General features: G+C 37.4%; 1 protein-coding gene across 1 annotated transcript; it reads right to left on the reverse strand.

The window, feature by feature from the left end:
- Positions 1 to 20896: 20896 nt before the first annotated feature.
- Positions 20897 to 21405, reverse strand: LOC150080265 (protein PET100 homolog, mitochondrial). The gene has a single exon (XM_090381404.1). The coding sequence runs from the start codon at positions 21188 to 21190 to the stop codon at positions 20954 to 20956; it is 237 nt and encodes a 78-aa protein (XP_090237530.1). The 5' UTR covers positions 21191 to 21405; the 3' UTR covers positions 20897 to 20953.
- Positions 21406 to 24064: the final 2659 nt, after the last annotated feature.

The following is a 24064-nucleotide window of genomic DNA, read 5'->3' on the forward strand; positions in this document are numbered from 1 at the left end:
TTTCCAGTGCCCGAAACATTGCCTTATGCTGTATGGAGTCAAATGCCTTTTCATAATCCACAAATGCCAGGCATAATGGTGTTTTATATTCATTTGCTTTCTCCATTAGTTGTGATATTACGTGAAGGTGATCCATAGTTGAGAATCCTGTCCTAAAGCCAGCTTGCTCTTTCGGTTGATTCTCATCAAGTATTCTTTCTAATCTGTTAGTAATGACCCTTGTGAACAACTTGTAGATATGGGATAACAAGCTAATTGGTCTATAATTTCCAATTTCTGATTTATCTCCTTTCTTATGCAGCAAAACTATGATTGCATTATTCCACTGCTTAGGCATCACACCTTTTCTAATGCACTTTGTGAAGAGCCTTGCCAGTTTTTGTGTTATGTCTCTTCCTCCCAATTTTAACAACTCTACAGTAACTTCATCTTCCCCCGGGGCTTTCCGATTCTTCATTTTCTTCAATGCATGTTCTACCTCATCGGGAAGAATATCGGGTATGTCGTATGTGTTGCTACTTTGCAATCCATCTTCCCCACTGCTGGTATCATTCCCTCGCTCCTTGTATAATTCTCTATAGTAGTCTTCTGCTATTTGAATTATGCCTTCTCTGCTGTTTATAAGTACACCATCGCTATTCTTCAGTTTCAGTATCATTTGTCTTCCTGTATTACTGCTCATGGCTGCTGATTTAAATCCTTTGTTTTCCCTTAATGCTTGTTCTACTTTTCTTGTGTTAAATCTTCTTATGTCCTCTCTGAGTCTCTTTCTAATGGCTTTGCATAACTCAGTATACTCAATTTTCTCCCTGTCAGTGTTTTTCTTGCTCTTCATTTGTCGTCTTTGGTTCATCATGACAAGTGTTTCTTGACTAATTTTTTCTTCTTTGGATTTCTGTTTCCCTATAGGTTTCTTGGGCTTTATCACTTTCAGAAAGTTGTAATATTCCTCGTCGATATCTTGGTCCTGAGCAGTCTGCAAAAGCTCAAACTTGTTCTTAAGTTCCAGTACATACTGCTTTTTCTCCTCCTCTGTTATTTCAAAGACCTTTGTATTATTTACTCGAGTCAGTTTTTTCCTTTCCTTTCCTACATCTATATCAAGTGTACATCTTACCATTCTGTGATCACTTCCAACATTTACCTTATTCAGGACGGTAACATCATTCACAATATATCTTCTGTTAGTGAGGATGAAGTCGATTTCATTAGTTGTTAATCCATTTGGACTCTTCCATGTCCACTTTCTGTTCACCCTTTTCTTGAAAAAAGTGTTCATTACTGACATTCCTTGAGATTCTGCAAATTCCACAAGTCTTTCACCTCTTTTATTTCTTTCACCAATTCCAAAATTTCCTATAGTTCCTCTTTCTGTGCTGTTTTGCCTTTTTCCAACCTTAGCATTGAAGTCCCCCATAATAATAGTGTAGTGGGTTTTCTGCTCATCTAGAAGACTCTCAATTTCAGTGTACATTTCTTCAACCTCTTCATCATCATCATGGCTCGATGTTGGTGCATAAATCATTATAATCTTTAGCTTGTACCTCTTAGAAATCTTGAGTATTAGTCTTGACACCCTTGGTGATGTACTTTTGAATTCCAAAATGTTGTTTTTAAAATCTTTATGGACCAGAAACCCAACTCCACCTTCACTCCTTTCACTGTTTCCATTGGTGTACAGCAGATTTCCACTCGATAAACTTATAAGTGATTCATTTCTTCTTCTTGTTTCAGCCAAACCAATGATATTCCAATTCACATTTTCTAATTCCTTTTCCAGCTCTAATATCCTGTCTTCACCGATGAGTGATCGTACATTATAACAGGCCAAGTTCAATTTCCGTGCATGGCAGCCTGGTCGTACCCAGAGATTCTTAGCACCCTCTGCTTCCACTCTGATCCTCTCGCTGCCGTAAGAGGGAGAGTGAACGCTGCTGGGGACTGAGGGCCATTTGTATTGTTGTGCTCTCATTGCTGGAGGGTTTGGTCTTTTCCTCTTCACGCTGACCAGGCGTCTTGAAGAGAACCACTCTACACGTTCGTTGCCACCTAAGTGACGTAACAGGGCTTACCATCGAGAAGGTGTGCATGAGTGGATTTTAGGGAGGCAGGCCAACCGGACTTCTCCTAAATCTTCTGTAATAGAGAGATATTGGATCCATCAGTGTTTTAGGCTGAGTGTCTGATAACACACAGGATACCTGTTCCCCTCTAAGCCCCTTGTAAATTATGCAAATTAAACATTGATCTATATGTTATCTACATTGTGCTGCACTACGTTTTGTGGACCTTAAAATTGATTTTAAAAAGATGAACAAGCAACGGAGATGCAATTTTTCATGAAAGGAAATACCTGATAGTGAGTCCCTCAACAGTGGATCAAGGGCACCTACCCAATGTAATGAGATACCCTGCACATCAATTGAAACTGCATCATCTGCACAGGAAAATAAAGCTATCCCACCACGCTGGAAACAACTGATGATCAGCAGGTACAAATCGCCAATGGTGACAATCATTCCACCACAGTTAACAGTGCTACCCCTACTTCTCTGTTACAATACACGGCAGTTACACATGACCCTGAAGGAGTCATACATGATGTAACTACCTCGGCCACGAAGTATTGCCAAACAGTAAAAACTTTGATGCACAGGGAAAACTGTCCACAGATAAGCGATGCTCATAAACAGTCAGCTGAATACTCATATTTAATGAGATTAAGCAAATTAAAGCCCAATTAAAACTCAAGACTGCTTGAAGAAATACAACTCAAGGCACAAGTAGTTACAAATAAATTGATTAGACCATAGAACCCAACCTTCAAAGTGGCAAAAGAGCTACACCAAAAGAATACAAGGTACCAGCACATCACGATGACCAACAAAGGAAGAACCCCACTAATCAGCTCAATAGCAAAGATGCAGGTCTCAGTGAAGGTAACTCTCCCAAACCTGCATCTAACATCACTGGGGGATGGCTACTCAAAGACCTCAGGTGGCCCTCTCCACAGTACTGACCTTAAATAATACTGAACCTAAAATGTTAGAACAGACAATCCATACTGGAAAAGATCCATTGATACCCACATTTGCAGAAGTAGCCACCAGTCAAAAAGATGCTCAAAATATCCAAAAGATCCCACTAGCAAGGCTTACAAATTGCTTCCACTCCCTGCTCAAGTCATCTCACCAATCAAGAGTTTCATTCAAATGATATATTAAACCTATCAGAAAATGGAACGTGGAAGACGAATGGGAAAACAGGTGCCATGCAACTGTCAACTAAGAGGATTCACTCCTATTCATACAATATCACAGCAGGCCAGACTCGTGGGCAAATCTTTGTTTCTCGAATGGAACCAACTACTGAACCAGGCAGCATTAAGGCCATCTTTGCAGAAGTACACTGAATACACCTAACTGTGAGACAGAGAGAAACCACATACCCAACCTATGCATCTTTCATCCTTGCCTGACACCCAAAGAAGGTGAGTTTCATGCTGGAAGCTCACCTTCAAAGAAGATGAGCTTCAAGGCTATGGCAGCTGGAACTCTCATCAAGCTCTTCCTAGATCAGATGCCAAGAACCACAATAAACCAACATAATCAAATGCAATAGCAATTAAAGCTGCCAAGCCAAACAAATTCATGAGAAATCAGATAAATCCACTGAGAAAAAACTTACTATTGGAAACAAAATGTCCACATATCAGTCAATGCAACTACCAGCAGATTATAATATAAATCCCCAAGGCTGTAGACCAATGCGGACCCAAAAAAGAGACTTGCCACGTGTACAAACTCCGATTACTATGGCTACCACCATTCGAATTGCCTTTCAAAATGCAAGGAATATTTAACAAGTTAGACACTGTTGAACAGCTTCTGCTCTCGAAAACCCTTGATATTCTCTGTATCACTGAAAAGTGGTGGGACTCCCTTGCCTGTGCTCAGGCTGGTTACCAGATGCTCTGCTCTCTAGAGAGGATCACAGAGGAGGGAGATTGCAATACTCTATAATACCATCCTCTTTTCATTGGTACATTCTGTGGTAACCCAGTCCCTTGCATTTGAAGCTGCCATGGTGTCCCCCAAGCTCAACACCGACATGATAGACATAGCAACAGTATACATTCCACCAGGCCCAAACAGTGACATTATTGAAGATGTTTCGCTTGCTAGTAAATCATTTCCACGCCTCTGCTATAGCACATTGATTGTGGAGATTTCAATCTTCCACCTACTCTCACACACATCTGAGTATTAGCCTACTCAACTACCACCCCATGAGAGGATCTAATCTCAGATTTGGTATACTCCTCAGCACAATCCAATTATCGTCCCATTGCAGTTACTTCTACTCTTTCTCAAGTAATAGAGAAATCAATTAATCGCCAACTCTTAAACTGCTAGAAACCTTCCGTCTGATCAACAATTGCCAGTATGGATTCCGTCAGTGTCGGCACTGGTAATATTCTGGCTTATGTTACCCATTTATGGACAAATTCAATGGAAACGTTCGTGAAACACAAGCAGTTGCTCTTGACATCTCAAAGGCTTTCGATCGTGTTTGGCATAAAGGTGTAAACAAGCTTCCATTGTATGGTTTGCCAATTGTTTTTTCTAATTGGTTATCCAGTTTTCCTCTGATCGCTCATCAGAGGAAAACTGATGAGCGATCAGAGGGTGATGGTAGATGGCTCTCTGTCTTCTGACTTCTCCACTAATGCTAGTGTCCCCCCAAGGTTCAGTTCTTTCCCCCACTCTTTTCCTCTTGTATATTAATGACCTTCTATTGATTGAAAATCCCATCCATAGTTTTGCCAATGATAGCACATTGCATTCCACTTTCCATTTTGAGAAACCTTGCCCTGCTTCAACTTCTCGAATATCCACTACCAATTCCTTAAATGCTGATCTCCAGGTAATTCTCCAGTAGGGCAAAGACAACTTAGTTGATTTCAATCCTTCTAAAACTCAGCCTTGTCTTATATCTAGCAAAAAAAGGATTATTCTGCTCCTATGCTTATCTTTGGTGAAACTCCAATTTCTAGGCAAAATGATATATCTCTTTTGGAGATTACCCCGACTTCTAATCTCTCTCTCTCTCTTGGCACAAGCACATTACATATATTGCTTCCTCTACATCTAAAAAACTTTGTTTTCTCTTTCGCTCTCGGCATTACTTTTCTTCCAAACAGCTGTTCAGCTGGGATTACAAATCGCGAATCCGCCCTACCATGGAATATTGTTCCCAAATCTGGGGCAGTGCCCCCAAAACCTCTCAGGCTTCTAGATTCCATTCAGAAGAGTGCACTTAGGTTAATTAATGACTCCTCTCTAACAGAGTCTCTCCATTCACTGTCTCATAGACATACTGTTTCTGCTGCATGTCTTTTCTACAGATACTTCCATGGGCACTGTTCTAAATTGGCTTCTATAATTCCTGCTCTCTCTTTCAAAACAGTCCGAACACGTGCCGCCAACATCCACTTATTGTCCAACTTCAAACTCACAGAACCAATTTTTCATCTTTCTTGTTTATTCATCCAACTGTTGTTTTCTGGAGCGACCTTCATACGTATTTCTGAAAATTACAATCTACAGAAGTTCAAGTCTAATGTCAACAAATATCTTATTTCGTCTTCTCAACTTCCAACCGAAGCACGGTACTAAGTACTATAGGTTCTAATACCTCTCGTGTTTGGGGTTTTCATAAAAAAAAAAAAAAAAAAACCATGCGATCAAGAAGACAGTCCTCACAATCTCTCAATCTGATCACGAACCAATTGCCATGCTCTTGCACTTAGCCACACCTAACTTTGATATCCAAGGCCCTAAAAAGATAAAAGAAATAACAGCAACCAAATACATTGATCCACCATGATGTCCGAAAGCTGCACAGTTGATCGCTTGGGAAGCTCTCAATAATTGCGATCTCGAGCTGGCTGTGGACCTCATGATCAGGTGGATCAGAACTATCAAAAGTTATGGAGTGGCAAAGACTGTCTGTATCACTCCCCATTCCAGAGCTTGGTGGATACCTGCATTGAACAAAACCTTTCAAGAAAAACAAAGTCTGCATAAGAGATGGAAAGAGTCAGGTGCTGTTCAAGATCAGATTGCCTTCTCCAGAACACGGGCAGTGTTCATCTGCAATTAAAAAACGATTTTTTAGATGATTTTTAATTGCAGAGATCATCTGCAATTAAAAATCATCTAAAAGCAACCCTATGAAAAGACAAACCATTTTGACTCTCAGCACACGGGAATTCCTAAAACACTGGACCGTGAACTGTGGATGGATCATATTGCATGGTTCTCAAACCTTGTGACCCTGACATATTCAGACATCTTACCCATCAACAATGTCCCAACTGATATGCTTGCCACCATTCAAATCACCAGGAAGCAGCTTATAACTGCTATAAATGGATTGCCGCCCACCACAACTGCAGGCACAATTAATGATCAAGCGCCTTAGCACTTGTTCATTAACTGTGGTCATCAATCCACTAAAATTTTAGGGTCTGTAGTCTAATGAAAGACCCTTATAATGTCACTTGGTTGTCTGTCTGTTCGTCCGTCTGTCACAGCATTGTATCTCTGGAACCACTCAACCTATTGACTTGAAATTTTGCACCGGTTTGTACATCAGGTGGGCCAATGTAACGCCATATTGATCAATTGACAAAAATTTGTCTAAGAAATGGGTAAAATTTGAGGGGGGGGGACAAAAAATGTTGACAACCTATAGCTTATTATACACCATTGGAAAGAGCTCAACGAGTAGGTTTAAAATATAATTTAAAATATTTTTTTAATTAAAAATGGCGGTGCCAGACAGGAAAATGGGAGTAATTTTCATGTCCCCCCTCTACCTCTATTTCCGTCGCTAATGGAGCTAAAAATTTAAAAATCACATTAGCTATGCGTTATTCGATGCTTGTCAAGGGAAAACTATTCCGATTGAAATTATCATTTACTTTTTCATGTTATAATTAAAAAAACAATTTTTTATTGGACTTCAATAGCGTGCTTCTTTGTACTAAGTAACTCTCCTTTTGGTGACAAAATGGTTGCTAAGTAGTTAATAATTCTATAAAGGTCATTTATAAATTATGCGATGAGAAGTATTTTTTAACAATTTTCAAAGCTGAAGTTGTCCCGGCAAGGAGGTACTCAGAAAGACAGTGTTCTGGCAGCAATGGTGAGGAGGCACCTGCACGGAGTCTTGCATGGCCCTCACCTGCTAGTCACTTGTCCCCCAAGACTTTAACCACTTCTCCCACCCTTGTCATTCACAACAAATGGAAAGACTCAGACATTTTCATTAGTTCTTCAGTTTTTAGGCCAAGCCGAGATACTAGAAACTTTTTTCAGTTTTGTGACTACAGACCTTTCATCCTGAGTGCCCGGCACTCAGTAGTTGACCAATTTATTAACCATCTTAAGACAGCACTACTTTTCCCCTCTCTGGAACAGATATGCTGTGAGGCTGCATCCTAAATACCAATCTGCATCCCTCATTAAACAGTTCAGGCCAATCTCTTGCTCTTCCAGCCTCTTGAAACTCATGGAGAAGATGCTACTTTCAACTATCACCAATCAAATCATGCCTCACAAATTCATTATGCCATTCCCAGAAGAATCACAGTTACCAATTTAACATCCATAACCAGCACCATTCTCAGAGCACTAGAAGCTAAAGCAGAACACTAGAAGCTAGAAGCTTCCAGGTTGACAGATTCTCAGAGCACTAGAAGCTGCCTTTGACTCAATCAGGATTCCCTCGCTCATTCACCTACTAGAAAATTACTTCCATATAAAATGACATGTTGTGGTTCATCACAATCCTGCTCTCTGACAGAATCATTCTTACAGCGGATCAAGATATAATCTCAAGAAAAATCACTGCAGTAGTTCCCCAAAGTGGAGTCCTCTCCAGAGCATTATTTACTGCAGTCATTATTCCGTTTGTGCAACAGAGAGTAAACATCTGCTATGCTGATATTAAGCTAGATAGCCAGATTACCCCGGCAAACATATCTCAAACGTTATTGAAAAGATCCGTCAAAATTTAAACAGCTTAGGATCCAATCTCCATCAATTTGGACTACTTGTTAACCTGCAAAATCAGCACAGACTGTCTTTTCTTTGAAGCACCAACCCACTGAAGGACTTCAGTGGGTTGCTGCTTCTCTAGATGGTATTCTCCTACCAGTGGTCAATATACATATGGACTTGGGAATCATCTTCAATTACAAACTGACCATCAATCTCCACATTGACAAGCTCATAACGAAATTCTGCAAAATGCACTGGACTACCAAACAACAACTGCTCCACATTAAAGATCTGGAGGTGACTCATTGGTACATATACACCTCTGTATACTCCATCGTGTTATATTCCTCAGAAATCTGGGCATCTGCAGCCCCAACAATATCAAGTGCGTGTACTCCTCCAAATACTATCTCCTTTGCTGGATTATAAACATCGTCATCCATCCCAGCAAAGAACAACTGCGATGGCAACTGCACTAAACTTTGCCCGACTGTCAAATCTTGTAATAGAAAGACGCCTCACCCTAACTGCCAAAATGACTACCAGAATAATCCCAAAGCCAAACATTTCGGAACTGTGCATCCGAGGAAACCCTCAACCTGGACTGAGGTCAGCTCATATACTTAATGCCAACCCTAATGGACTAGCCCTTAATGACCATTTTCTCCCCAGGCAGATGCTCATCACAGTCCAAGCAATCGACAGCGACCTCGACAAATTTGCCAAGGATCGGAAATACTAGAGACAGACCCTTGATGGCCTAACCTCAACCAGACAAACTGCACAGTAATGTGGGTAGTATAATAAAGTCAAAAAGTATGTCTATATAATATTGTAAATAATGCCAAAAGTATATCTTTATGAATATATTGTAAATAATTTAACTGAAATTTATTTTGTTATTGGCCCAGGGGGATGAACCCGAATCTCGATGTAAGCCCCTTTTCCCAAGGCTTTTGTCCACCAGTAAAGCCCCTGGCATTGCTACTGTGAAGGGTACATTGTATACATCCTTTTGTATACAATAAAAATTATATACACTGTGATGGACAAAAAAACTACATCACTTGTGAATTTTGCAAATAATGTCTTTTGCGCTGCATTGTGGGTTGCATAAATGTTCGAAATGCATTTGTTAGATGGGATATATATCTCTGTGAATGAAATCCAATAAAAAGACTCCACCTGATATACCAAATTGCCATAAATATCTTCCCCAAAGGGCAAAATGCATAATTAATGGAAATATGAGAAATCATGCAAATGGCAATCATGACAACCAAACATACATTTTATTGCATTTACATATACAAACTGAAATGACAATTTAACATAATGGTATTATGTACTATAAATCAGCAAAATCCTCAATATTTTGTTGTTCCTCCTCGAGCTGCAATTACAGCCTTGCAACGATCTGGCACAGAGTTAATCAACTTCTGGATATACAGTTGCCCAAATTTTGTGGTACCACACCATTACAATGCTCTGCTGCAGCTGAATCTTACTTGTTGGCTTCTTCTGAACAATTTTAGACATTATGTACCAGCAATTTTCAATAGGGTTCAACACTGTAATGCCACCATTTCTGAGGTATAATTGCACCTGAAGGGGGAAAAACATTGGTGTATGTTTTCAGCCTTGTGAGACAAGAAGACAAACTCATCATTAAATCTAAATAGCATAAAACTTATCAATTTTGCTGTGTGGCAAAGTGCTGAGTCATGTTGAAAAATACAGTTTTGGACATCTGTGTGGTGATCCCTAATAACAGGTTTCAGGCACTCCTCCAAGATAGCAATGTTTCTGCATTCACCTTTCCGTTAATAAACATAATTTGCCCCACTCCTTTGCTTGTTATGCATCCCCAGACCGGTGGGGAACTTTACAGTTGGTGTTATTCAGTCAGGATGGTATACCTCCAATTGTCGTGTTTTAACATATCGCTTCTCATCCGAGCCATGCAGGTTGAATTTCGATTTGTCAAAAAAGATGACGCATTGCTCTTTTGTCCATGAAACATGCATTTTAGCCCAAGCAAGTTCACTTCTTCCTCATTTGTTGGGTCAACAAAAGCTTCTTCTTGTGCCAATAGGCATGCAGACCACATTTCAAAAGCTGTCTTTGGATAGTTTGTGCACTTGTTTCAATGCCAGAGGCCATCTCAAAATCCAGTTTTAGATCAGGAGCACTAGCATGGTGACTACAAAGGCATAGCCATTTCAAATATCAATCTTATGAAGGCATAGTCACTCTCTTATGAACTGATCCAGGTCTTCTCTTCACATCACCAGTTTCACGCTTTAATTTCAGCACCCGGGATACTGCTGGCAGGTGGCAGCCTATTTTATCAGCGATAGTATGGATAGCACGCATAAGAAAGCCCTTCCTGGGACAGAGCAACAGCTACACTTTTTTTTTTTTTGGTATCAACTAGAGACATATGGAGCCATGCTTATACCTCTGCAAAACAGGATACTAATGAGTGTGTATACCCTTCCAACGGTGTATTTAAGAAAACGACAGATGCAATACCTTACAATTACTGTCTGATGCAATAGAAGTTTTATCTGACTAAATACCTGTTTTGCGATAAACAAAATTACTGTAATCAAACAATATCTTATACATTTCACTACAAATGTTACTTTTTTAAGATGATGCAGTTTTTTTGTTCGCCACTATATATATATATAACCATCCCCATTAGTAGAAGTCCAGGATATCGGGGGGTATGTTTTGTTTATTAAATTTGAACTTGTAGGATATTTGTTTTATATCCCACTCCTCAGAAATTATTATTGGTCTACGTATGTTTATTGACCTGTTTGCTGATCTTATTGCTAGAGTCTCACTGGTTTCTAATCTAAATTTTGTCTCTTGTCTGTCTAATATTATGGTGTTTTCAAAGGATGGGTAATGTCCTGTGTCTAAGTGGTGGGCTACCAACTCGGAACTAATTTTTTCTGTCCAGTCTATTTTTTCTTTATTATTTGAGGCTACTTTTAAACTGCTTTGGTGCTTTTGGATTCTCATATGTAACGATGTTATCATGCTGCCTACATATATATACAAACACACACACTTACAATCGCAGTCTGGTGTGCAAGGAATTGCATAAACTACATTTGTTTGTTGTTTAAAATGTATTGTTTTTTTGTTGTTTGTTGAATTTTTAAAGTATGCCCATAATTTCTTGGAGTTGCTGAAGGCTGTTTACTTCAATCTTTGAAAAATTTTTTTCAAATGTTGTTGGTACATTCCAACATACGGAAGGCCTATCCATTGGATTGTTTTTTCATCACTTCTCATTTTGGTTTTTCTTTACTGTTTCTTTCGGCAGTATTTAAGTCACTGTTTATCAGCCATTTTGGGTAGCCGCGGTTGGAGAATCTGTCCTTAAGTGATTCGATTTCCTGTTTACAATCATCTTCTATAGATGAATACTTGAAAGCATTGCTGAATTGGACTATTAAGGTTGATTTTTTGTGAGAATGGGGTCTATAGCTGTCAAAATGCAAATAATTTCCTTTATTTGTAGGTTTATGATATATTTTGTGTTGATTTTGGCGGCATTTCTTGTTAATATTAGATTTAAGAAGTTTATGCTTTATTTCTTCATTTTCTGTTGTGAATTGTAGCCTTTCATCTAAATTATTCAACTCGTGAAAGATTGTATTTATGGTATCTGGTTTGCCTATAAGCAATCATCTACGTACCTTCTATAAAATTCAAGGGATGGGGAAGGGTACTTGGTAATGATGTGATTTTCTATTTCCAGAAGGTAAAATTCAGAGAGATGTCCACTTATGGAAGCACCCATTGGTTACCCAAATACTTGTTGATAAAAAAACTCCTTAATGGGCAAAATAATTGGCAGATAACAGTATGTTTAGTAAGTTTGTTATATCAGTGATTTCTAATTTTCTTCCATTTTTTTTGATTCCCATAATGATTTTTACACAGTCAATGTCGACAATTACTTCCTTGGATTTCTTCCCCTTTAGAATTTGCTTTTGGGAAAGTCAGCAGTCCTTGATTAGAGAAATGAAAGTGAACAAGAAAGCATCAAATGTAATTCAGATCTTTTTCTTTCTTTTTTTTTTTTGCAGTTTTGGAAGAGCTCTTGAGAGCCAAGTCTCAACAGCAGTGCTCTTGTTATAAACAAAACTTTTACTCAACATTTCTGAAGAAGTGCAAAGTTTGCTACTGCCTTTCTTGTAGCAATCATAATGAACCTATGTGATCCAAATCCACAGGCAGAAAAATGCTCAGTAAGCTAATGTTTAAAAGCAGTTAAAACATTAGCTTACTTGGAAATAGTTCTATGACCTGTATTTCAATATAAAATGTGTACTGTATTTTGCCAGTGAAATTTAATTTATATTGCAGTGTGGCCTTCAAAAAACCTTTTTCTGAAAATTTTGTTTTCCCTCCTGTTTTTTTTCCAAAGAACTTTTTTCAGAAAACCTGTTTTGGCAAAAAGTAAAACCTGCTTTCTTCCTGCCTACAATAACCTTTAGCTTTTCAAAAATCAGAAATTGGCAGCTACATAGCAGCATTAATTTTCCTAACCAGGAATTCAAACTTGCTCATTTCACTGACAACATCCTTGATATTACTGGAGACAATTTAGACTTAAGTTTCCAGTCTTAATCGTTTTCATATACACCTTGAAAAATTACTTGTCTTTCTTTCTTTCTTTCTTTCTTTGCTCTCTTTGTGATTTTTCAGTTTACTGTATATATTAATATATATACATCCTTTGAAGTTATGTAAGTTTGTTAACTTGGAATTGGCCTCCCCTTCATTTAAAACAATATTAGAAATCACCAATGGTAGATTCCGAAAAAAATGACAGGAGGGGCACCATTTTGTGCCTTGTGTGTGCACAAACAAGGCACAAAATAATGCACAGAACAAAACAAATATGACACTCAAACGTAATGCGACTAGCAGACACAGGCATGCAGCTAAACTTTGAAATAAACATTATGCACCACCATACTGTGTGGCACCTAGAACTAATGGCAATCACATCAGCATTGCAAACTGTAGTCAGTTTGCAATGCTGTAGTCAGTTTGCAATGCTGATGTTTAAAATGCTGCATAGTTTAAAAAGCTATGCCTCAATGTAAAAATAGCTAAAATCTTAACAATAAAAAAAAAAAAAATTTGTAGCTAAAGGGAATTTAAACAGTTGATGTATATTCTCAGAAAAATGACAGGAGCACATACCCCTGTGCCCCTACCCTGAATCCGCCTATGGAAAGCACTCTGGCTTTTGAGGCCTCATACCAGAACTCTTGATCAAGGTAATGCAATCATTACTTTGACCCATATTATCAGATAAGTGGGTATCTATATTACTTAACCCCAGACTTGTAGCCTTGAGGGGTGTTGTGTACAGCACATGCCTTGTATATACAATAAAGAGTTCTACTTATCTAATTAGCAGTTTACCTGAACCCTAAGGGCTCTTCAATATTGGCAAAGACTTTAGCACCACCTTTGTTTAAATGTATCCTGTCTCTTCAAAATAGGCTCCTTCTACCTATAAGTGTGGTTCATGCAAATAAAAATATCTGCTTCCCTAAAAACCTTGTAGCATCCCTCTAGTCGTAAGTTGTGCTTTGGCAGAACTGCAGACAAATACATACTAAGCTAACCTATTAATATACTGCTACTGGTGCCAAAACATTTGGCTTTACCTAGATGTTTTGTTACCCAAGGCAAGATATGTACCCTGTCTCTGTGATTTGTCAATGTCATTTGTTTAGAAGTACAGTAAACTCCCAATTATCTTGGATGGATGCAAAATAAATTTGTCAGGATAATCTAAAAAATGATAAAAAACTAATAAAGTCACAAAAACATGAATTTATTTACACATATTCCATATCTCTCTATATGTTAAAAAAAGTTTTCCTCCTAGTGATATTTATTCGAGCCAATGGGAGAAGAGGGCGAGGCAATTACATCACTACAAATGCAATTAATTATTGACAACTGCCTCCATAACATTCACCAACCTCGTGCACATGCTTTCCTGTCAAACATTTGATGTTCCATTGTAACGTTTTCTGTATATTAATGAATATTGTATATTTGTAAATGCAGTAATTTAGTCTTTTGTAAATATTTTAAATATTTGTACAGTCTGTAAATATTTCAGTGAAATATTTTAGTCCTGTTCTTTGCAATGCAACAATATTCCTCATGCATTACAAAACCCGAAGCAAAAGGCCTTTTCCTAAGTGACCTATGTAAATGCAGGTAAATAATTACATAGTAATATTTATTAGACCTTGAAAATGCTATGCACTACAAATGCATAGGTAAATTACATAGGTCATTTCCTGATTAGATGTCAATCACAGTAACAGTGTTTTTTTGTCTGGCAGCACAGGGGGTCTCCCCCAACTCCACATTTTTACTCTGTGTAAAATGCAATACTCTGCATAAGGCAAGGGTGTGTGTTAGTGAGTTTTGTCAAGTATTAGTGTGGGTTGGGTTGTTCCTCTGGCTACTTAGCCTGAGGAGCTGTGGAGCACCACTGACAACCGCAGTTTCCATCACCGGCACGGAGAGGTGGGCCAGGATGCATTAGGAGAGAAGAAAGCTCTGGCAGGGTGAACCCTGGGGTAGCCTAGGCATCCAAAGAGAGCCCAAAAAAATTTATTGGAAAGGAGATAATGGGGAGATATGAAGAGGGTGAGATAAAAGGGTAGAGAACAGAGGGAGCAATGTTGAGGCACTTGCCTGATTTAAAAGGAGGGACTGTAAGGAGATCCCTGGTACAGGATGCCCATCCTGGTTGGCGCCTCCGTAGCCAGGTGGGAAGGAGCAGCAGTGCGTAGCACACGCTTCTTGATTAGACCGGGGTTCGAGCCCGTCACCACCAAATACGGAGGATGCGGAAAGGTCAGGGAATGACCACCGCATATCTCGGAGCAATATGGCCTTAGTTGCTAATGCTCCTAAAAACTAAAATAACAAATAACATAACCATCCTGGTCCAGAGGGTGGGAGTTGAAATTGGGTGGTGGGGTAGGGCACCAGGTGGGGTGGGGGAAGGAGACTCAACCACCCCAGGTGGTAGGAATAAAAAAACCAAGGGAAACATTCCTATGGAATGTTTGCAGCTCTATCCCACACTGGCCTGAGGATTACCCTAATGGCCAGTGTCAGTATCCCACACCATGCCAGCTAGGAAAAGCTACAGCATGGTATCAGCTTGGATAACCATGAGGCCCCTGAGGGCCTGCATAGCCATCAGTCTGTCCAGTGAAGAGGCTAAGATAGAATATGCAATTAATAATAACTTTCATTCACTAACATTCACAAAATTTTACTTTTTATAGTATTTTCTTACTTTCTATTTTCTTTTATATATTAAATTAGATATTGATCAGGGTGTTTCGACAGGTGTCTTTTACATAGAAAAGATTTAACTTACTCCATCATACCTCTACATATTATGTAGAAAAGTATTCACGGGGGTTGGTTGGCGCGAGCCCCCTAGTTCACATTATAAAAAGTGTTGTGAGATTTCACAAAATTTAATACAATTTTTTTTTAAATAAAACAAAGTTTGCTTTTCCTTTCTGTGAATGGTGCTATATAAATTTCAAAGCATCACCTTGTCTTCTTGACATTTCCTTGTTACATTAATAAAAAAAAAACACGAAAAAGGTGGTTGACCCCTAACTACCTTTTTCACTTTTAGTGATAAGCTGACTGAAGTTTTTGTTCAATAGAAAAGACTTTTCTGTTTTAACATGACACATGCATACACTCATTTTCAAAAAAAGAAATCTCAGAATAATGTTAAATTATAGCAGAAGAACTGAACAATTACTGAAATATGACTAAAGTGAGCTAGCAGACAGAAGCAAAAGCGGGAATGAAGTTTCTAAGAATTCAAGGACCTCGTGTATGGATACATTAAAAAAAAAAAAAAGTAAATGAACAATGAGTGTTAACGGATTCCACTTATTCCTTTTGTTATACTACTTACACTGGCTTAGACTTCTGCAGGCTGTAAAAGCCCTTGTTAATCCTCAAAGCAGATAATTGAATCTACTGTAATACAATATCCAGCAGTTTGTCAAAACAGCAGATTCATTATGCTGTGAGACAGTTTTCCCATGCAGTTTAAACTCTCAAGGCAGAGCAATTAACACTTAAAATAAGTGGGCAAGCATAATAGTAGTGCCTGAAAAGCAGCTGTTTGTGGTACGCAAGGAAGTCAAAAGAGAGGAAGAGATTAAATTAACAAGGGCTCACTAAATTGAAACTGCTTATCATGCATGGGCTTAGATCACCCAAAATCTAAAGCTTGGCTTTCAAACCCTCAGGTTTGTAACGGTAACATTCCTATTCCAGTACTGAATGCCTTTGGAGAAGATAACATAGTATTAGTAGTGGCAAATGATGCAAGGAAGTAGAAAAAGGCATGTCAACGTGATTTGAATTTAGATTGGTTGTAATTTAAAAGTACTGAATCACTTTATTATCAGCGAAGATCCTACTGAAATGCACATCAGATTTCTATTTTGCAAGTTCACTTCATTCAATGAGATTTCTTTAGTACTCTCTTAAGTTAGTTTTTCTCTTGTTTTTGCTTAGTAATCACTTTTATTCTACATAATGGGTTACATTTTTTTTTTAAATGGGCAAATTTAAATTTTGAATTTAGTTTTATCTTGAAGGCATTTTATGTTGAAATCTTCCAAATCTAAAGATGGAAAATTTTCTACTCATTTAATATCGAGCAAAGATATTAAATTTTAGACTATTATCTGTTATTTATCCATATTCATTGCAGGTCTCAAATTAGAAGCTTTTCTTGAAATAAGTAATAGAGTGAAGTTGTTCCTAGGACATTAGGAATTTTCCATTCGCAGATAATTGGAGGTATGCAAACCCTTAGCAATAATTATGAGAGAATGCTTGGATTCAGAAGAGGTTCCTATGGACTGGAAATATGTGACTATATCTCTAATTAGCAAAGGGGGATCAAAAGGTGATGAGTAATTACAGACCTGTTAGCTTAATATCTGTTTGAGGGAAAATAATGGAGTCACTGTTTAAAGAAGTGATGCCGGCTTGTTTGTTTGTTATTTGGTTTTTAGGAGCATTAGCAACTAAGGCCATATTGCTCGGGGATATGCGGTGGTCATTCCCTGACCTCTCCGCATCCTCCGTATTTGGTGGTGATGGGCTCGACTCCCGGTCTAATCAAGAAGCGTGTGCTACGCACTGCTGCTCCTTCCCACCTGGCTATGGAGGCGCCAAGTGATGCAGGACCATCTAGATAGGAATGCAGTTTTACTGCAATCACAGCATGGATTTATCAAGTGGCAGTTTTGTCTGATTGGATACTGTGATGCAGTAACCAAGGAACTGGATGCAAAAATTAATTTTGATATCATATACTTGAGCCAGCACTGAGGCCAATATAAAGAAAATAATTAAAAATAAAAATTATTATATTAAAATTCAAAATATTAGTTGTGCCTTCCGGGCGATGGTAAGAGATATCTCTCTCCCTACACTGTTGTTTAAAAAAAAATCACAGGAATTCTCAGTTATCAGGGACTAGCTTGATATTATATGTAATACTTCATTTAAGAGTAAGTGATGTACTACACAGTTTGACTTTTATACAACGACAAATGGAAGAAATATACCTTCTCCCCATAAAATATTTACTTTAATAGGGTAACATGAGATATGTACTATCTCTCTGCTTTATTTCCCTTGCATAAAATTCAGGAATTGTATCCACCTTTTCATATGAATAATTAATTGTGAATATGAAATATTCACAATTAATTATTGTTTCAATACAAAAAAAGGACATGTAAAAGACGGAAAAATAACCAATTTTATACATAAGTAAACACAAGACACAAGACAGAACTAAATGGATACTTAAATACTGTTCAAGACTTAGACCTAAGTGGATATTTAAATATTCTCCAAAACTTAGACCTAAATGTATATCAGATGAACTATTGAGAGAAGTGGCAGAGAAGAAAAGAGCATGGGATGCATATAAATTATATGGTGATTCAGAAGCCTATGGTAGATATAAATTAGTTTGTAATCAAATCACAAAGGAGGTTAGGCCAGCTAATGCAGATTATGAGAAGTCTCTGGCAAAGAATGCAAAGAAAAGTGCCAGACTTCTATGCTTATATTAAGAGTAGAAGGAAGTGATTGAATTACACTGAGCCACTTGATGACCCTGCTCATGTTGCACACATGAGGAATTCTTTAGGGGAGAGGATGCCAGAAGTTTATCAAACTCCAATGAGGAGCTAAATGACTTTGCGATAACTGAAAGGAAAGAGGAAGAGTTGAAACTGAACATAAAAAAGGCACTTGGGGTGGATGAGATATCCAATCATATTAAGAAAAGCAGCAAAGGAGGTAAGCAAGCCTTTACGATAATTATGAGCATCCCTGGATTTTTTTTTTACCTTGGATTCAGGGGAGGTCCCTACAGAGTGGAGAAGTGCAAATGTATCCCCAATTCATAAAAGAGGATTGAAAGATGACAGGTGTAATTACAGACTTAGCTTAACATCTGTTTTAGGGAAAATAATGGAGTCTCTGCTTAAAGAATTAATACATGACCATCTGGGAAGGAATGCAATTATACTGCAGTCACAGCATGGATTTTTTTCAAGGGCAGTCTTGTCAAACCAAACTGATAGGTTACCATGATGCTGCAACCAAGAAACTGGATGCAAAAAATTATTTTAATATCATATACTTGGATTTCAGGAAGGCTTTTGATACTATTGCAGATAAAAGACTGCTATATAAACTGGAGCAATGTGGCATTAAGGGCAAGTTACTGCTATGAATAAAGGGATGGTTAAGTGGAAGAAGGCAGAGAGTGGTTATCAATAGGGACTGCTCTTCCTAGACTAATGTTATCTGTGGAGTACCCCAGAGTTCAGTGCTGGGCCCTTTGTTTTTTCAATATTTATTAACGATATTGATGAAGGTATATCAGGCTTAATGTCAAAGTTTGCAGACAACACAAAGGTTGGCAGGGTGGTTAACACCAGCAATCAAGATGAGTTACTGCAACAAAATCTATGAATTTTGGATCAATGGGGTATGAAATGGCAATTAAAGTTTAACATTGACAAATGCAAGGTACTATACATGGATAGCAGTAATCTCAGATTAATTTCTTATCAACTGTGTGATACTAAACACAGGGTAGCAGAAATTGAAAAAGACCTGGGGGTAATAGTCGATTAGTTATGAAATTCTCTGAGCAGTACAGACATGCTGCCAAAACAGCTCATGGGGTTTTGTCAATAATATATGGAAACTTTGATAGCAAGGATAAAGAGGTGATTAACCCTTTATACAAACAATGGTTAGGCCACATCTTGGGTACTGTATACAGATTTGGAGGCCTCACTTTAGGAAAAATGTTGATCTGCTGTAATGGGTACAAAGAAGGGGAACCAGATTGGTGAAGGGAACAAAAGGGTGCACTTACCTAGAAAGGATTTGGTTCTTCAAATTGCAGCTTCTGCAGACTAGGCACCTGTGGGATGATCTGATTGAGATGTTTAAGGCCTTGAATGGATTGAGTAAGCCGAATGTGAATGGCATTCTTCCTCTTGCTGAGACTACACATAAGGGAGCATAAATTTAAGTTGAAGAAGGATGGTTTCAGGATAGATGTGCAGAAGTTTGCCTTCAGCCAGTGGATGTTAGATTGTTGGAACAGGCTTCCATCTGTTGTTGTGGAAGTGGATGGTTTGAATAAATTCAAGAATTAGACAAATTCTTGGAAGGTATGGGTGAGAGAAGTGTATACAGCATTTTTTCCTACATCATTTGCCACTACTACTTACTCAACAATATCAGTTTTGTAAATGAATCGCAGTTCCGATTTTTATATAAGAGCAGAAAAGGGGAGACAGTATTCCTCCCATATCTCGCTGTTAAAATGAATATAACTGTTATAAGTACTAAATATAATACTGAATCCAGATACCCGAAATACAGAAGGGTACAGAATGGAAGGATCCCACTCTTAACCCTACAGATGACTTCTTCCCTAGCCGAAACAGGCTGCACATAGTTGATAGATATCTCCTCATGTCAAAGTCTCCTCAGGCAAATGCTGAAGGTTGCACAGTCACTTAATGTGGACCTTTATAAATTTGCTATAAGGTGTGCTGCAGAAAATTTTAATAATCTAAATGTGTATGTTTCACAAGGTATACATTATTTTTAATATATGCATAGGCTGTAAATAAACATTTAATTTTGTGTGTCCCACAGACCAAAAGTTAGCATCTATGTCCCTACTGCACTATGGTTAGGCAGTCTAGGGTTAAAAATCGGAAAAGTGAATGAATTGTTATGAATATATTGTTGTTCACAAATTCCCCACAAAGTTTAGGAACCCTAAGTAAACTTTAGCCCAACAAAAAAAACTAACCCACAACAATGGCCCCTGAGAAAATTACAACTGTAACATTAATAAATGGTATTTCTGAGTGATATTATTATTAGCCATATTAGGTGCTAATATGCACCTAATATGGCTTACACCTAATTATGCACCTAATAAGGTGCATATTAGGTGCTAATATGCACCTAATATGGCTTACACCTAATTATGCACCTAATAAGGTGCATATTAGCACCTAATATACCATATTAGGTGCATATTAGCACCTAATATACCATATTAGGTGCATATTAGTACCTAATAGAAAATTCAAGTTTTCCTTTTAATTAATCTCTTTAATGTTTCATGCTTTATAAATCAAACGTATTTCTGCAATATTCAGTAGAAAACAAACATTTTAATTAAATTATTTTTAAAATGCAAATCATTTCTTGTTATCCACCAATTTATTCAAAAGCTCCTGGTTACGCCTTTCTTGAAAACGTTCAATACATTTTTCCACTAATGCACGATTTTCTGGATTATCGGGCGGATACATCTCCCGCTTAGTTTTCACAACCCATTTCTCAAATAGTTGAGGTTGATTAAAAAGATAAAATGTGCCCACAGGGAAAAGCATATAAATGCTCATTCTAATCACTTCCAGATGCCAATTTCCCATGTCCAGAGGTTCACTATAAATATCAAAAAACTTTGACAACGACCAGATTTACTAACAAGTTCAATAAAGTTTTACATATTTCAATATCATGAATCAACTGTTTAAATAATTCATTTATTGCAAACCAACATTTGCCTACTATACTTCCATTATAACAACTAATAAAACGCACTTTAAAAGCGGACTCGAAAGATTAAGATGTTCAGACAAGTACATGTATATAGTCACAAACACAGTAGAAAGATAGTATCAACTCCCATAGACAATAATGTTAATTCCAGTTACAAGTTAAAACGCATAGAAAGTAGCGCCACCAATTTCGGACCTAAGAAACAGGCTGGAAGAGTGGGTAGAGAATTTTCTACAGCTTTGTAATTGCCATGGACAATATATCAATTCACCGATTATTAGTATGAAATATTCACAATTAATTATTGTTTCAATACAAAAACAGGACAGTGTAAAAGACGGAAAAATAACCAATTTTATACATAAGTAAAAACAGTGCTTTTTTTGTAAAAAAAATAGGTGCCGATACTCATTCCTTGCTATCAGGAAAAATTGAAAATTAAAAGGATATGAAAAGTATTCTAAAATTTTTTTTCCTCATATTGTTACTTTAGTAGTAATATTTTTAGAATAAGAACAACAAGTTAAGTATATTAACACAGTTTATTAAACATAAATTTATTATTCAAGTATATATAAAAAAATAAGTAAAAAATAATTTCATAATAAAGTTTTTGTAGAATATTCCAAATTTTTATTAAGTTCTCATCAGACACCCTATGCCAGGGTCGGCAACCTTTTTTGAGTGAAATGCCATTTTTGATTGAAGAGCCGCACCTCAGCTTGTGCTGAGGTGCGGCTCTTCAATCGGCTTTTTAAGAAATGGAATAGAATGGGAAGGTGTTTATTAAAAAATATATATTTTTTGAAATATTATTTGTTAATACTAAAAAAAAACGTAACAAACATCCAATTCGGTACAAATAAATGTGACTATTCCTGATGGACTTCTTCAGCGAGTCTCTCAACATCATTCGAGTATGTCGTAATTAAACATGCTCGCATTGTTCAGACAACGGTTTCTTGATTTATTTTTAATATAGTTCATGTTCAAAAATATTTGCTCGCAGAAATACATCGAACCAAAAACTGAGAAGTCCAAACGCAAATATTTTCAAATTTATATATGGGTCCGGCAAGCTACTCCATGCATCGAACACAATTTGGTCTGCATTTTAAACTCATCTATCGCGGTCCATTTGTGTAGAATTGCAAGGGCAGCCTTTTGCCTCTCCAAATCCTCAATTTCAGTTTTAAGGCATTTTAGCTCCACATGTCCTTGATTTTTAAGTCCTCTTAACTCCATTTCAAATTGTGCTTCATGTGAGCTGTAAAGTTAAAGAGCAGCAGTTAATGTTAAAAGAGCTGCATGTGGCTTGCGAGCCGCAGATTGCAGACCACTGTCCTATGCCGACTTATTTTCTTCCTCTTTGTGTGTCGTTGCTGAATGACGTTTCCGAAGCAGCCACGAATCCACATATTTTGCTGGATCGAAGCGGGTCAGCAGTGTGCCTACAATTTTAAGAAACAGTAGTGAAGAAATTGTTTTTGTCATCAAAGAAGTGCTGGTTGGGCTGGCGATCAGATTCATTTATGAAAATCCTCGTTCACATTCACTCAATGAAATTGGTATCGTACTCAGAGCGTTCATCAAATGCTTCAATTCTTCCGAAACCTTCTTATTAATCAGGTATCTCCGAAATCCACGAATTGCATCTCTTTCATTTAACTGTAACCTAATTGACAATTTTCTAACTTCATTTTCACCAGATACCAACAATTCATGTTTAGAAGGATTAATACTTTTCTTGTCCTCATTTTCCTTCTCTCGTCATCAGTATTGTCACTAGTTCTTAAATTTGAATTTTTTCTTTTCATTGTTTTGAAACTGTCCAAAATGACGGTGTCATTCGGATATTCAGGTACTGTGACCATGTAAACAGAGATAGGAAAAATGTGAATAACGCACTTCCGCGAAACAACAGATGATTATTTGTCGGGGTAAAAGAAAATCGCTTTTCTAATTCTCGAACGGGGAGCTTACAGTTGATTCACAAAGGTGTTTTACCTACGGCCAGCGATGAAAGTGAACTAAAACAGCATTTTAAATTTTGTTATTATCAAAAGAAATTTCTCATTAATGTTTTGTTCAGTAAATATAATTGTGTATTATACTTAATAAAATTTTCGAATATTTAATTTTACTTTTACATGCAACAAAATATGGAAAATGTAACGCACTAAAGAAATATAAGTTTGACTTTTTTGGAATATGGCCCCTGTACGGGAAAAGGTTGGACACCACTGAAGTAGAAAGTGGGCCAAAGCCCATTGGGAATACACCTTGATCTGCTCACTCTTGACTAGCGCGACTCCTTCGTATGTGGGACAGGAGGTCGGATAGGTCTTAAGAGGTACCACTAAGTTGTAGAATGCTTTAACTCTCTTAATTAACTCAGTACGCATCACTGTTAGCATTTCTGGCCTTCAGGCCAGAAATGCTAACAGTGATGCGTACTGAGTTAATTCTCTCCTAATCCGTTCGCTATATGAAAATTTTCTCGCTCAACGGAAAGTATTTTAATGTAACTTCCAACGGGAATTCAAAATAATTTGTTATAAAAGGACTTCGTTAAAGTGAAGTCCGACTGAGTAATTTAGAATTATAAAAATGGTTATACAGTTTTATATAGAAAATATCTTAACAATAGACAGTAAAAAATGCAAATAGTTAAATATAATTTTAAGCTTATTTCAATAGTAGGTAAACATGTGAAAACAATTTAGGGAATATTACAAATTTCG

This window comes from Mastigoproctus giganteus, chromosome 9 (assembly GCF_048544385.1).
Source record: "Mastigoproctus giganteus isolate SK-2022 chromosome 9, ASM4854438v1, whole genome shotgun sequence".
Taxonomy (NCBI): domain Eukaryota; kingdom Metazoa; phylum Arthropoda; class Arachnida; order Uropygi; family Thelyphonidae; genus Mastigoproctus; species Mastigoproctus giganteus.

Bases quoted from the DNA above. Each gene is read 5' to 3' on its own strand.
- LOC150080265 (XM_090381404.1), bottom strand. From the start codon at position 21,190: ATGGGAAATTGGCATCTGGAAGTGATTAGAATGAGCATTTATATGCTT.